Source organism: Silene latifolia, chromosome X, assembly GCF_048544455.1.
Source record: "Silene latifolia isolate original U9 population chromosome X, ASM4854445v1, whole genome shotgun sequence".
Taxonomy (NCBI): domain Eukaryota; kingdom Viridiplantae; phylum Streptophyta; class Magnoliopsida; order Caryophyllales; family Caryophyllaceae; genus Silene; species Silene latifolia.
This window is the reverse complement of record NC_133537.1, coordinates 19,878,817-19,895,214: the sequence shown is the minus strand read 5'-3', so window position 1 is coordinate 19,895,214 and position 16,398 is coordinate 19,878,817. Positions and strand designations below refer to the sequence as shown.

The window sequence follows — 16,398 nt, the reverse complement described above, 5'->3', positions numbered from 1 at the left end:
GTATATGCCAGTGGCGGATCTACCTATTCTCATGGGGTGTCCAAGGACACCACAAACAGTGGAAAATTTTGAAGTAAATTATGAAAATTGTAGGAGAGGACACCCTAAACTTGCTGGTAGGACACCAGTTATACACTCACATTACCACTTGTCCTTGCTTGAGAGGATTTACATATAAAAAATTTACACTAAATATTACTCCGTATTTGATTATCCAATTACAAATTAGTGATTGAAGTTTGGTTTTCTGTTAAACCTAAGTGCCTATAGGCTATAGCTCTATACCCTGTCATATGATGACTCTACTTTGGTTAGATAGAACACTAAAATATCAATAACTCGGTAATTTTTGTGTAAGACGGTAATATATTGTACGACGGTATATATATTTGTATAAAAATAACTCTTTTATTAATAACAAGAAATGAATTACCAACGAGTTATTGGCGATATATTGACTTTCCGGTGAGATTTTGGCTGGAAGTAAAGAGGGGGTTTAATTTCACATAAAAGCAAAGTAAAGGGGGCAAATTACTACAAAGCAAACTTAAGGGTTTAATTTCACTATTAAGAAAATCAGAGAGGTTTATTTACCACTTTCCCGCTTAACGGTGTCATTTGTTAAAAAATGACTAACAGTAGACAACAAACTTTTGATGTAGGCTTTACTCTTATTTTTTTCTTGGTTGGATTTTTCAAAAAATTACTCACTAAATTGCTTAGTACATATTTATGGCTTCTAATAAACTTACTAAAATATTTCTATCTTACTTTTATTTTTATAAATTATGTACTTGTGTACATCTATTCTCTCCGTTTCAATCCGTAGTTTAAGTTCTATGTCCTCTGTAAAGGGTATTTTTATTGAAGGTAAACAAACAATTTGGACAAAGGAAGTAGTGTTTTTTCTTTCTTAATTTTACTTATTTAACCCCTTTAGATATGGATACTATGGATATACTGGAGAAAAGGGTTGAATGGATGCAATGCAATAATAGAACAGACGAGTTGTATATAAATGGAGTCAAAGAGTTTCCTGATTTTGCGTTTTTTAATGCATCTTCAAATAATAATACCAATGATGAGGATGAGGAGATTACCGTCCCATGTCCTTGTTATACATGCAACAACAAGCGGCATAAAAAAAGAGATGATATATTTGAAGATTTAATGGTAAATGGCATTGTTCGTGGATATATTCGTTGGGTTTATCATGGTGAATCTAAACCCTCTCTCAAAAGACCTAGGACTGAATTAGGTGGAAATAATGATGATATAATCTCCATGATTCGTGAGTCTTATGATCCTATAAAGGTGGTTGATGCACTAGATAAGGAATGCGAATATACAAATGATGATTGTCGTGAAGAAGAGCCTCATAAAAAGCATGTCAATGAAGCAATTATAGATAAATTAATAAATGATGCACAAATTCCCTTGTATCCAGGTTGTGAAGAATTATCAAAGCTGTCCTTTATTTTGAAACTATTCCAAATAAAATGCATGGATGGGATGACAAATAAGGCATTTTCTAGTATTCTTAAAATGTTTAAGAATACATTGCCGAAAGGGGCTGATGTTTCGTCCTCATATTGTGAAGCAAGAAAAATGATTACTGATTTAGGCTTCAATTATATAAAAATAGAGGCATGTGAAAATGATTGTATGCTCTTTTGGAAAGAACATGTTAATCTTGAAAAATGTAGCATATGTGAGAAAAAGCGTGATAGGAGCTCTCCAAAGGTGTTACGTTATTTTCCAATAATTCCTAGGTTACAAAGGTTATTTATGTCATCTAAAACGTCCGTTGACATGAGATGGCATTTAGAAAGGAGAAAGGATGATAGAGTCCTTAGACATCCCGCTGATAGTGAAGCATGGAAACATTTTGATAAGTTGTATCCATCATTTGCGGAAGAATCTCGAAATGTAAGGTTAGGCTTAGCAAGTGATGGGTTTAACCCATTTGGCGGATTAAGAAGTGATTATAGCATCTGGCCAGTAGTGATAGTTGTATATAATCTACCGCCATGGATGTGTATGAAACAACCTTATTCCATTCTATCTTTACTAATTCCTGGAAAAAGTGCACCTGGAAACAATATTGATGTATATTTAGCACCTTTAATTGAGGAATTACAACAATTATGAGAAGTTGGATATACAACTTTTGACGTTGTTACGGGCGAATATTTTAACATGCGAGCCGCTCTTATGTGGACTATTAATTATTTTCCTGCATATGCTAACTTATCCGGATGGTCTACTAAAGGTTATAAGGCATGTCCTTGTTGTATGAGTGACACTAACTCTATGCGTTTGCCTAATTGCTCAAAAATTTGCTTCATGGACCATCGTTGTTTTTTGCCTATTGATCATACATGGCGATATAGTAAATCTTTCAACGGAAAAGAAGAGATAAGAGCATCTCCATCACAGTTATCAGGGCATGACATTCTATCACAAGTTCATGAGTTTGATGGTATGAAGTATGGGAAAACTATTACTCATCCAAAGAGAGATGATAATTGGAAAAAGAAAAGTATTTTTTTTCAATTACCCTATTGGAGTAGCTTGTTGATACGTCACAACCTTGATGTTATGCACATCGAGAAAAATGTCTGTGACAATATTTTAGGCACTTTGTTGGACATCCCAGGAAAAACTAAAGATAGCTTAAAAGCAAGACATGATTTGAAACTTCTAAAATTTAGAAAACATTTAGCTCATAAACTTGTAAATGGAAAATGGCATATGCCACCAGCTCCTTATACATTGTCCAGGGATCAAAAAGAAAAAGTTTGTAAATTTTTGGAAGGCATAAAGGTTCCTGATGGATACTCGTCTAACTTTTCCAAATGCATAAATTTAGACAAGCGTAAGATATGGGGACTCAAATCTCATGATTGTCATGTAATTTTGGAGCAACTACTGCCATTTTCTATTCGTGGAGTATCTCAGCCTAAGGTATATGAGGTAGTTTCTAAATTGAGCATATTTTTCAAGGAGCTATGTTCAAAGACATTGAAATTAGAAGTGTTAGATCGCATGCAAGAACACATCATTCTTACATTGTGCGAGATGGAGAAAATATTTCTACCTTCTTTTTTCGATATTATGGTGCACTTGTGTGTTCACCTAGCCGGGGAAGCAAAGATAGCGGGACCTGTGCAATATCGTTGGATGTACCCAATAGAAAGGTATAAACTTTTCATAACTATTAGATACATTATTTTTTCGTCACTTTAAAATAAACTAACGCTCTAAATATTATTTTTTAGGCTTTTGCGCAGGTTTAAGTGTTACGTTCGTAACAAGAATAGGCCAGAAGGTTCAATTGCAGAAGGATATATTATTGAAGAATGCATGCTTTTTTGTTCAAAGTACTTGTGTGAAACTGAGACAAAATATAACCAAACTGAAAGAAATGCGGATATCGAAATTGATGGTTATAAGGGTTTAGCGATATTTAAACTATCAGGCATCCCTTTAGGTAAAGTTAAAACACGACATCTTATAGATATAGAGTTAATGCAGGCTCAAGATTACATTCTTAAAAATTACGAGGAAGCCGAATCGTATATAAGGTCTGAAAATATTTTTAATTAATGAAACTCTTGAAATATTATATATGTAAGTTCTTTTTTAATAATGATGCTTTTTTTTCTTTCTAGTGAATACAACGAAGGTGTGTTTGATGGAGATTTATTTGAATGGTTTCGTGATAAGGTATAGTTATTTCAATTACTTAGTCTTATTATCATATTTTCTAATAATAAGCATATTAGTTAACAAATATTTTTCTAATTAGGTGTCAAGTCTATCCAATGACGGGGGTGATCAAGTGCTTACGGATCTACAAACATTGTCTTCAGGTCCTTTCAAGGGAGTTCAATGTTATAGTGGCTTCTTAGCAAATGGTTTTCGGTTTCATACAAAGGACATTGAAAAAAAGAGGAGAAACCAGAATAGTGGCATCATGGTAAAGGGGTCTGGACGTGACTACTTTGGGATTCTAACAGAGATTATTTGTCTACAATATTTGGATGGAAAACGTGTGAATTTATTTCGGTGTGATTGGTGGGATGTTCATAATCAAGATAGAGGTATAAAGGTTGACAAAATTGGCTTTGTCAGTGTTAATGCTAAAAAGAGATTGTACACAAATGAGCCTTTTGTGCTGATGTCTCAAGCTGAACAAGTTTTTTATGTTAAAGATGGGATTGATCCAAACTGGCTCATAGTCATCAAGACTCATACTCGACATCATTACGATGTTCCAGAAACTGAATGTGTTGATGATGATGGAGATGCATTGCAGCAAAGTCATCCAGAATCTACACTCGATGTGTTTTCAACTTCAATAGGGAAGGATGGTATCCATAATATATCAGATCTTAGAGATGACATAGGAGACATAATAGTTGATTCAAATGATCAAAATCAACCTAAAGTGGCTAATGGCACTGAGACAGGATATGATGATGTCGGTGATAACTCTAACGACGAAGATGATTATAGTGATTCAAATGGTGATGAAGAGAGTGACGAAGATACAAATATAGCATAATAGTCCTTTTTATAAGTATTTTGATACCGTATTGATGTGTTTTCATGTTAATTGGATTTTAAGTAATCTTTGCTTCTGTTAAAAACTTTGTTTGTTTAAGCCGTAATACTTAATATTTGTTTCTTTTAAGTTTCCTATTTTTTTTCTTGTTTTATATTATCTTAACGTTTTTTTGTTGTGATAGCGGCAAAATGTCATAGGCAAGGAAAAGATCACAAGCGGATATGACTACGGTTGTGTCAAGAGTTGATCCAGGTGGAAGGTAGAATTTTTAACCAAAAAGTATTTGTACCGTGATATTATGCTAGAAATACATACACGACTTTTCTGGGTTGATTAGTGATGTAAAGTTGTGAATTGGATGCATTTCCTTGAATAAGACGATTCTTTTAACTGAAAATTGTAGTGTAGTTTTTATGCGTTCACATGATTTTTGGAGCTGAAAATTGATATCTACAAGATTTAAATTTGTTGCTTTTATGCTGTAAGATTATTTTTTGGACTGAAAACTAATACTTTGTTGCTTATTTTTTTTTTATAATCTTATCATTTGATTTTAACAGAGATCGAAAATACTTTACAAAATCTTGCTGGAAAGAGGCCAAGTGGAGATGATGGTGTTGGTAATGAATCTGAATGTTATGCAAATGGATTAGTTGCTTATTATTTTTTTTAATCTTCTCATTTGATTTGAGCAGAAATTGAAAATACTCTACAAAATCTTGCTGGAAAGGGGTCAAGTGGAAATGATGGTCTTGGTAACGAATCTGAATGTTACGCAAATGGAGACAAAGAAATGATTATTGTTGATAACGAGTTAAATAATCAAGGCATTTTCAATTTTCTTAAGTAATTTTTCGTAAGAATTAGAAGATATGGTATATTGAATTGAAAAATCTTATGATACTTATACTTCTTGATGACATGCTAATATTGCCTTGTATATTATCATATCGTACAAAACTTTAAAAGAAAAATAATCATGTTGTTTAGCTAAGGTGAAGAAAACAAGAGACCCTGTATATTGTAAAAAGCTTACCGAATTAGCTCATGGGGAAAAGGTTTTTATAGAGTTCAATGAAGATGGTATTGCTATTGGTGATTATAGCACAACATTTTCATATTTTATCGGGGACCAAGTTAGGAATCGGAGTATTTGTCCGGTACAAGTGTCTGAGTGGGAAGACTACACATCTGAGACACTGGATCACTTGTGGAGATGCATTACAGTAATATATATATATATATATATATATATATATATATATATATATATATATATATATATATATATATATATAAATTAGAATTTTTTTTTCTTATTGTGTGTTTTTGTACATTTAGGAGAAATATGATTTTGACAACCCAGATTTAAGAAAAGAAGGGATAATGAAACATGCTAGGGAGTTGTTTAGAGATAGTAGACATAAATTGAGGCGCAAATATATTATTGAGCCAAACTTGACTACAAAAGAAGATCAGTTGAAAAATAAGCCTAAAGACATGCTTAAAGCGGATTGGAAATATTTGGTTGAACTTTGGCGTACACCTAAATTTCAGGTATTACAACATATTTTGGTGCTTTTAAATTGATAATTATCTTATTTTCCACATTTCTTACTAATTAATGTCTCTAAACAGGAAAAGAGTGAAAAAGCTAAACGAAGTAGGTCTTTTCAGAAAATGCCTCATTATACTGGTTCTAAAAGTCACGCACGGGTTAAAGAGGATATTGTAAGTGTTTTTACATTTTATATATAGTAGATATCTATCATTATACAATTATTGATATTATTGTGTTGTAATTGTAGAAGAAGAAAAATGGAGGAAAATGTTCAAGAGTTGATATGTTGTTGGAAACTCGTCAAAGGACATCGGAGAAATCTGTCAATTCTAGTAATTTAGCTTGTAACATGCATGCAATAGTAAGGAAACATAATATCGCGTTATTTTGTAATTTTTACAAAAAATAAATTCACTATCTAAATTATTTTCATTATTGCAAGATGAAGTAAAAAGGCTAAAGAAAGAAAGAGAGGAAGGACTTAATCAAAAGACAGATGATGAAATTATTACAAAAGTTCTTGGAAAAGACAGTCATGGATATTTGCGTTGTTATGGACGTGGTAGAAGTATCACCCAATATTTTGGAGTAAAACCTTCACGGTTGGATCTTGCTAATGAAGTTATGTTAGTTAAGAGAACCACGACATATATCTTGGAAGAAGCTAAAAAAGAGGTAGAAGCTGCTAACAAAAATGCCGATGAAGCTCGGAAAGATGCTGAAGCAGCCAAAAAAGAAGCTGAAGCAACAAGAAATGAAGTCGATGAAAAAATTGCAGCTAATAACAAAATTTGGGAGGAGAAGTTTGCTCAATTGTTGAAAGTACATGGTATAGGATCATCTCGCCAAGGTTTGTACAAACTTTACATTTTTTAGGGAAATATAATAAGTAATCTCATAGATTATAAATAGGTCGAAAAGATAGAAAAAGCAGCCTCCTTCATCTTAGTATTAAAACGAAAATAGGGTCTGATATCGTTCAATATGGTTTAATATGAAATTTTACGTTTTCCGTTTTCCTATGAAATTTACTTGTGTCTTATTTATTCCATAAGAGTATATTTGACTCATCTTAAGCTTAAGACGGATATACCCGTCTTAAATGACAATTTGCTTAGAAAAAGCGACGTAGAAATTCGTATTTGTAATTTTTTAAAGTTTACGAGTTTTTTTGCAGGTTAACATTTACTCTCACAAAGCTGACGCGTTGCATCCACATGAAGCAGACACCTATATTAGATTATTTCAAGCTACATTCTTTAGTTATTTATCAAGAAAGAATATTTTATTTTTATAATTTGAGATGTAACTTTTGGTTTGATTAAAGACATATTTTCTATGTTTTACTAAATACTTTGGTAATATAAACGTATTGTTTTGCACGTATTTCTCTCATTTATTATTTGTGACAGGTAGTTTCATAATGTATTTGCCATGACATTATTTGTATTTCAAAATTGTTTAGCCATGTGATATAAATATCCTGTCATGGAAAAGCTACATCTCGTAATAACATTTAGCCACGCAAACAAATATTCTGCCACGGAAAACCTACATCTCTTAACAACATTTAACCACGGAAATAAATATTTTGCCACGGAAAAGTTACATCTCTTAACAATATTTAGCCACGGGACTTTTTTTGTTGCCACGGTAGTTTCATGTTGTAAACAAGTGTTAGCCATGGGAATATTTGTTTGCCACAAATTTATATGTTGTGGCAAAAAGGTGTTTGCCACGGGAATAATAGTTTGCCACGAAATTTAGCCATGTCAAAATCCGTGGCAAAAAAGAAAAACATTAGCCACATATTAATTTTTCCCGTGGCTATTTGATAGCCACAGCCACTTGGGCCACGGAAGATTTTCCGTGGCAAACAGCTTTAGCCACGGGAATTTGACACTTGCGCCACGAATTTAAACGTGGCGCAAGTGGTCAATTGTTGTAGTGTACCTAACTCTTTAGTAATTTGTTTATTTTCCCATAGCTCCACAACTCTAATTCCATTAATTCATATCAATATCTTATCATTCTTCTTATCATTTATCCTCTCTCATCTTGCTTCTCACTCACCCTTGTCGCCATCAAGTCCACACACTAACAATTACTCTTGAATTAGTCGTATCTCCCTTTCGTATCTCTAGAAACCCAAAATTTACCTCATACCGTTAATTTCCCAAAGAATTAGACACTAGGCTCACCCCTTGATATTCCAAATTCCCAAACTCAGTCACTATCTACAAATCCACGCACGTCGCGATATAACTCCATCTACGTTCACTACATATCCCTCTACTTCATCCCTCTAACGCAACCTTTCATTACATATATCCTTAAGCAACACAATCCTAACCGTCTCCCTCCATAAATCCTTACACATCCCAATTTGCCACTATTCGCATCCCTCATCTCGACCTTTCATCCTCACATTTCTTTACACTGATATCACTCTTGCCCATAAACACTGACTTTTATATTACTCAACACACGACTATATCTCTCACCATATCTCACCAACATGTTCATCAGCTTGATTAGCTCATCATTCCTCCCTTTCCTTTTTCCACTATCCCTCACAACCATATTAACACATGTCTTCCTTACCCAACACATGTCCTTCACAAGCCGGAATTCTCCTCGACATAGTCTTTGGTAACTTACGTATCCAGACCGTCACATATATAAAAGAACGCTTTAAGACCCAAGACATACATGTGTACATAAGCTACGACTCAAAACAATGTAAGAACATAGCCGCCGACTCATAACAAAAGTAAGAACATATCCACCGATTAAAATTAAGGTAAAAACATAGCCACCGACTCAAAATGGCCGCCCACTGAGGTACTCGGTCGAGTATGTAGCATACTAGGTCGAGTACAGGGTATTCGGTCGAGTAATGAGAGTACTCGGCCGAGTTAACGACTTCATAAGCCAAACAGAATTATCACAGAGCGATTACTCGGCCGAATATGGAATACTCGGTCGAGTATAAAAGATACTCGGCCGAGTAGGGCTACTCGGTCGAGTATCGTCGCAGTTCTCACCACCGTCCAGGTTTCGTAAAACAGTCATATCTCACTCGTTACTTGGTCAATCTGGGCGTGTGACCTATCGTTAGAATCATAAGAAGACAAGCTATAACCCCCAATTGAAATTACAGCAATATAATTTCTAGAACTCAACTTATAACAGTTTTAAGACAACCCCTTCGGTAATCGATCTTCATACAAATCAAATTTTCTAAACCAAAACAATTTGAACATGCATAAGGCAACAACAACAACTCAATACTTCAAGAAAGAAGTAAATAATTGAACTCTTATCATACTCACATGAAAATTAAACACAACATTCATATATATATATATATATATATATATATATATATATATATATATATATATATATATATATATATATATATATATATATATATATATATATATATATATATATATATATATATATACGCATGCCCTTAGTGATATGTTACTACCAATAAACCAAGCATTAACATCATCATGCTCATTTATACATGTACCACTACCATTCATCATGCTCATTATACTTCAGGCTCAAGATCTATCATATGCGAATTCAAAATCCACCTTTCATATACTACCATGTTCCAACACTTTTACCATGTCATCCAACCACTTCACAAGGCTCAAGTTACAAGTATTACACACACATGACTCAAACATACAACACTTCCCCCCCCCCCAAGTGACCGGCTTGAGATCGTAAGGGCCTTAATGCGACTTCGGGACGTCCCCAAGTCTTTGCGGCAGCTCCAAACAACTCTTCCCGGGTTCATTTTATTTAGACTCCCTAAGTTCATTGTGTTCATTAGCTTTAGGTGCCGGGATCGTCGGCTCTGATACCACTTTGTAACACCTCTCATACCAAGGTACCTTACCAAGGACTACCCTAGCATGAGAAGCTTTTACCATCTCGGTTGCCCGAGGTTACTATATCAAAAGCAACAATCCAAAACAACTATACTAAAGTATAGAGAGTTTAACGATTACATTATCTCAGACCAACTCAAAATAAAAGTGTAAGGGCGTCAAAACAACTGAAATCAAAGACAGCTAAACTCGTAACAGTGGAAGCTAGACTCGAAGTGATGACTCCCCATGACTGTCCCATAGCTAAACATCTGCATTACCTGTCATACTCTGCTCACCAACCCTGAATGGATCACCGCAGGTTTTACAAAACAACAACACGGGGTCAATACCATTCAATCAAGATAAGACAAACAAATAATGTAACCGGCTGATCATCCTCCGTAGTAACCGACTACACACCGAAGTGTGTAGCCCTGCCAGATTACCCATCGCAACAGGTAATCCACTCCGCCAGTGGGTGACCGCAGCCCATCCCCACCTAGTCCAGCTCATCAACGAGCGACTAACAATCCCTGTCCCTTAGTGTGCACATCCCCTCCCGTGGCGGGTTCCACGGAGGGCGAACTAGGGTGTGAAGCCACTCCCGCAAGTGACTCCACCATAATCACACACATACACACAGCATCACAGCTGTCACAACACCATAACCGTCACAACACAACCACACCAATACCAACACCGTCACCGTCACCACAACACCCATCCTCCGATGATCAGCATATAACAACAATTATGAAACAAATACAATCTTAATCAATTAACAGTACTGAGTAGGAGAAACCCTACTTTTCGCAATCCGCTATGTTGCAATCAATCATACAATATGCATAACAAATACCACATCGTCACCTACAACAATGATAATCAACAATCACATAACGCAAACACTATATGCAAAACCCCATTTCCCCCACATTCATAATTAAAGACAAACCCTAGAATTAATCATGAACAAACATAGGAATAAAGACTTACCGACGAAAGGATGAAGGATTGAATGCGATTGCTGAGATTATCCACACATACAAAGAGGAGAGATTGGGAGTGATTAGAGCGTCATACGTTTGATTAGGTTTTGTAAAATGATGTTTAGAAACTGGTTATCGAAATTATATAACCTCTAATTACACCCGAATCAAACCGCTAAAATATTACTCGCCAGACCAGATACTCGGTCGAGTATAGAGTATACTCAGCCGAGTATCCTCTACTCGGTCGAGTATTCATCATACTCGGCCGAGTGTTCCTTGGCAGTAGCCAAACTGACTACACGACCCACACTACTCGACCGAGTAGGCCATACTCGGTTGAGTACCGGCCTTTAAAATTCGTAGTATTACACCTGCGGTTGGCTCCTTATTCACTTGGAATAACAAGCAGGATATTGCTACTAGGGTATATAGTAGATTGGATAGGGTGTTAATTAATGGTGAATGGGGTGATCAGATGAAGGACATATATGCTCACTTCTTGCCAGAAGGAAATTTTGATCATACACCTTGTATAGTGAAGAGTAGCATTCAAAGTATGCACCATATGAAGCCATTTAAGTATTATAATATGTGGGGGAAGCATTCTCACTACATCAATAACCTTAGTAGCTGGTGGAAGACTTATGTTAAGGGGACAAAAATGTTTTGCTTAGTGTCAAAGCTCAAACAGCTGAAAAGCAAGTTCAGGAATTATAATAAGGAATATTTATGTGATATTGAGAATAGTTCAATGATGGCTTTGAAGAATCTTGAGTATATTCAGACTCAGCTAGCTCTTAATCCAAGGGATACATACTGGTATGATAAAGAAATAGAAGCTATTACTGAATATAAAGAATTGCAAGAAGCTTGTACTAATTTCTTAAGACAAAAAGCCAAAGTAGCTTGGATCAAGGATGGAGACTGCAACTCTAAATACTTTCATGGTGTTAATTAAAGTAAATTTTTGAGGAATCAGGTAATATCTATCAAAGATATTAATGGTTTGCAGCATTATGATCCCCAAAAAATTCAGGAAGCTTTTTTACAGTACTATATTCAGCTTTTAGGGACTGAGATTAATACAGTCTCTGTGAATGAAAAAATTATAAGGACATGCACTGTATGTAGTGCTGATCATGTTTTTACCTTACTCAAGCCTGTTACTTATAAGGAGATAAAGGCATCTATTTTTTCTATTCCTGGCCACAAGGCCCCTGACCCTGATGGGTACTCTAGTGCCTTTTATAAAGACTCTTGGAGCATCATTGGGGATGAGGTGTATGCTGCTATACAAGATGTGTTTTAAACTGGTAAACTACTCAAGCAACTGAATGCCACCATCCTTACCCTTATCTCTAAGAGTAAGATGCCCACCCATTTTAATCAATTTAGACCCATTTCTTGTTGCAATGTGTTGTATAAATGTGTTTCTAAGCTACTCTGTGCAAGACTGGCTGATATTTTACCAGATTATTAGCTTAAACCAGGCGTGGATTCATCAAGGGTAGAAGTATTATTGAAAACATCTTAGTGTGTCAAGATCTTGGTAGGCTATATAATAGACAAGCTTGCTCACCTAGGTGTATGTTCAAGACGGATTTAATGAAGGCATATGATTATGTCAGTAGGAAATTCTTAAGAGAGCTTTTAACTGCTTTCAAGTTCCTTGTGGTCTTCAGAGAATTGATTATGGAGTGTGTCACTGGTGCTTCTTTCTCAATTGCTCTTAATGGGGAGATTTTTGGCTTCTTTCCTGGCAAAAGAGGCCTTAGGCAGGGTGATCCTATGTATAACAACCCGTCCCACCACCGTCGTAACACAACCCCAATAAGATGAGATGTATATCTTTGGGCCTATTATTTGTCCTCACTTAAGCTCAAAAGCACAAGGCCTTGTTACTAAGTAGTGGGTGAAATCTTTTATAAACATATCACAACCTCTTTACTTTCACGATGTGGGACAAATCTCCTCTCAAACTCTTGGGGTGTTACACCATATCCTCTCTCTTATTTATATTGAGCATGGAGTACTTGAGTAGAATTCTAAAGTGTGCTACAGAGAAACTTCATTTCAACTATCATCCTTTATGCAAACAACTGAAATTGACACATCTAATATTTGCTGATGATTTGTTGTTGTTCTGCAAAGGGAATGCACACTCAATAATGATTTTTTTGAGAGCCTATTCTGCTTTTTCTAAAGCTTCTGGTTTAAAAATGAATGTTCAGAAGTCCTGTGCTTATTTTAATGGAGTTAGCACTGGTCTAAAGAAGGATATTATGGCAGTCTCTGGTTTTTTGGAAGGAAAGCTTCCTTTTAAATATTTTGGAGTCCCCATAACAACAGGAAGGTTAAAAAAGAAGGATTTTGGAGTCTTAATTGATAAAATAGTGGAGAGAATCAGAAGTTTAGGAGCAAAAAAATTATCCTATGCAGGGAGATTATTATTGGTGTCCTCTGTGTTGTCCACTATGCATAATTACTGGGCTGCTATGTTTGTCTTACCCAAAGGAGTCTTCAACTGAGTTGATGCTATCTGTAGGAACTTCTTGTGGGAAAGAGGCACTGAATATAATAGATATCCTCTAATTGGGTGGCAGAAAATCTGTGTGCCTAAAATGGAAGGGGGTCTAAGATTGAAACAAAGTCAGCTGTGGAATGTTGCAATGGTTGGAAAACTGGTATGGTGGTTAGCTGTTAAACCAGACAAACTTTGGGTCCAATGGGTGAATCATATATATTTAAAAGGTTCTTCATGGTCAGAATATTCTTCTTCTTGTAATGTTAGTTGGTACTGGAGGAAAATCTACAGTGACAGGGATATTATTATGGAAGGTTTTATTGATGGTCAGTGGACTATTGGTGTGAAGGATTATATAGTCAAGAGTTGTTATGAATGGATCAGAGTCAACCAGAATCAGGTTCCTTGGCATAGGGCTGTCTAGTGCCCTATGACAGTGCCTAAGCACTCCTTCATTGCATGGATCATAGCTCATCAGGGATTAGTGGTGAAGGATAAGCTGATGTAGTTTCAGAATGGTGCAGATGATTTATGTTATATCTGTCTGCAATAAACTGAAACACATGAGCATCTATTTTCTGATTGTATGTTCAGTCAGGCAGTGCTGCAGCAGGTTGGAAAACGGTTATCAGCTGATATTAGTAAAATGAGCAGTCTGGTTTCTATTGCCAACAGAATATGGAGCAAAACCAGAAAGAGTGTTACTACTGCAGCTGTCATGGCGTGCTGATATGCTCTTTGGATACAAAGGAATGAAGCAAGATTGAAGAATTGTGTTACTAGACCTGATGTAATAGTGAAACAAATTCAGATGACAATCAAAAACAAGTTTGTTCATTGTAAATACCATGGAGTTTCTCATAGAGACTCTATGTGGTTGTCTAAGATGCAATTATGCACTAAAATGTAAGGTGAAGGAAAATTGTCTTGTAAAATTTGCTATATCAATGGAAATGCTTACATTTTAGCCAAAAAAAAAAAATCATCCACACCTAATCAAAAGCAACCTTAAAAACATGGATGAAAACCCTACTTAAATGGATAATGGATGAATAATGGGTGGATGTGGGTTGGATGAAAAATAATCTCACCCGTCATCCATCCATGACCCAAATAAAATATATATGTTAACATTATTTAGCCATCAAATATTCAATTAGTCTAAGCATTTTACTCCCTTAAATTTAAATTTAGTGTGGGAATAATTGTATATTCCATAATTGTATGTTTAGAGATGAAATAGATTACATGCATAGACCTGATAAAATTGACCTGTATCGAATAACTCGATTCGACATTCAAAACTTGAACCAAAAATTCGAATTGACCCGACTCGTTATAACCTGACCCAAATGTTTAGTATTGCGAAAGGATTATTATCCATGAATAACTTGATAATAGTTGACCCGAAAATGACCCGAACCCAAAATAACCCGACCTGAGCCGCAACCAGCAAATCCGAAATTGACCCGACCTAAATCCGACCCATTTTCCAGACCTACTTCCTCCCCTGAAAATATTATCGAGTTTCCAAACCAATTGAGGGTGAAATAATTGAAATTTCACCATATATATTCTTCTAATAAAAAAAATTGAGCTACCACACGGTTAAATCTGCGTATAAGGAGCTTATGGGGAACAGTGGGCAAGAGGAAGGGCAGTCGGATTCTCGTCATGATATGTGGTTATGGAAGAGAATTTGAAGTTCTCGGACATTACCACATATCGAGATTTTCTTTTGGCTATTTTGTAACGATGCCATAACTACAAAGCACCATATAGCTTCCCGAATAAAGTCATTAAACGTGGCTTGTCCGATTTGGCTGAGCGAGGTGGAGACGTGTCTTCACCTTGCTCGGGGTTGCGGAGGGACAAATGAGATATAGGCTGGGTTTGGGCTGGAGTTAAGAGCAACGATGGGGTATGAGAGGGTGAAGGAGTGGGTGGAGGATGTGTTGAGAGAATTGGAGGCTTGCGAGATGTAGAGGTTTATTACTGACGTTTGGGCGGTGTGGGAAAGGAGAAACCATGTCGTGTTTAAACAGGAGGAACCGAGGGTGGAGAAGGTTGTGAAGCGGGTGACGGATTTGTTGAAGGAAATGGAGGAGCCGCAACAAGACGTGGGGAAAGGAGGTGAGGCAACTTATGTGAAGGCAGGTGCGGCGAGGGAGAATAGAGTAGGGGGCCGTGCCAAGGGGGTGTGCAGATTAGTGTAGATGCAAGAGTGAAGAAGGGGGAAGGGATGGGTATTGGGGTGATTTGTTGAGATGCGGAAGGGGATGTGCTGTGGGGATGGGAGGAAAGACGTGGAACGGAGTTTGAGGTAAGAACAACGGAAGCGGAAGCAATTCTACAAGGATTAAAGCTAGTAAGACGAATGAAACATAGGGATATATACATGGAAGGAGATTGTTGGGAAGTGATCGATGCGCTGCAGAGTCGTCAAGCTGGAAGAAGTGATTTCCATATAGTCATTTACGAAATTTTATCGCTTTGTAATAATTTTCATTCAGTTCGATGGTCACATATTAGTAGGAAGTATAATCGGGCCGCTCATGCTTTGGCTCATTCATGTAACTTGGGTGGAAGTAATTTCTTTGATGCCTGGACTATTCCTTGCCGCATCGTGGATATTGCGAAAGCCGATTTAATTGCAAATGCTTAATCCCGTTAGACGGTTTCTTTCAAAAAAAAATTCATATAATATTAAGAATTGGAAAGAATATGGTAAGTAGAACTATAAATGTTGAAGGTAATAAAGGTTTTGTCTCTAAAAATGGAATAATAAAATATCTTAGATGAAACCTAATGCTTATTTTTATTATTTGATGCTTGTATCAAGACGCAAAACT

At 36.0% G+C, this 16,398-nt stretch overlaps 3 protein-coding genes and 2 long non-coding RNA genes across 5 annotated transcripts; all 5 read left to right on the top strand.

The window, feature by feature from the left end:
• Positions 1 to 942: 942 nt before the first annotated feature.
• LOC141616998 (uncharacterized) lies at positions 943 to 2,151 on the top strand. The gene has a single exon (XM_074434165.1). It carries the CDS (start codon positions 943 to 945, stop codon positions 2,149 to 2,151), a length of 1,209 nt encoding a protein of 402 aa, XP_074290266.1.
• A 1,179-nt stretch (positions 2,152 to 3,330) lies between these two features.
• LOC141621269 (uncharacterized) lies at positions 3,331 to 3,885 on the top strand. Its single transcript, XR_012532181.1, has 3 exons — positions 3,331 to 3,587; positions 3,675 to 3,729; positions 3,812 to 3,885. It is a non-coding gene; the product is annotated as an uncharacterized LOC141621269 (long non-coding RNA).
• A 2,028-nt stretch (positions 3,886 to 5,913) lies between these two features.
• On the top strand, positions 5,914 to 6,461 carry LOC141621268 (uncharacterized). The gene is made up of 3 exons (XR_012532180.1): positions 5,914 to 6,130; positions 6,212 to 6,304; positions 6,382 to 6,461. It is a non-coding gene; the product is annotated as an uncharacterized LOC141621268 (long non-coding RNA).
• A 297-nt stretch (positions 6,462 to 6,758) lies between these two features.
• On the top strand, positions 6,759 to 12,331 carry LOC141616997 (uncharacterized). Its single transcript, XM_074434164.1, has 3 exons — positions 6,759 to 6,956; positions 11,432 to 11,923; positions 12,002 to 12,331. The coding sequence occupies exons 1-3, from the start codon at positions 6,759 to 6,761 to the stop codon at positions 12,329 to 12,331; spliced, it is 1,020 nt and encodes a 339-aa protein (XP_074290265.1).
• A 296-nt stretch (positions 12,332 to 12,627) lies between these two features.
• On the top strand, positions 12,628 to 13,970 carry LOC141616995 (uncharacterized). Its single transcript, XM_074434163.1, has 3 exons — positions 12,628 to 12,802; positions 13,174 to 13,375; positions 13,568 to 13,970. Exons 1-3 carry the CDS (start codon positions 12,628 to 12,630, stop codon positions 13,968 to 13,970), a joined length of 780 nt encoding a protein of 259 aa, XP_074290264.1.
• The last annotated feature ends 2,428 nt before the right edge of the window (positions 13,971 to 16,398 follow it).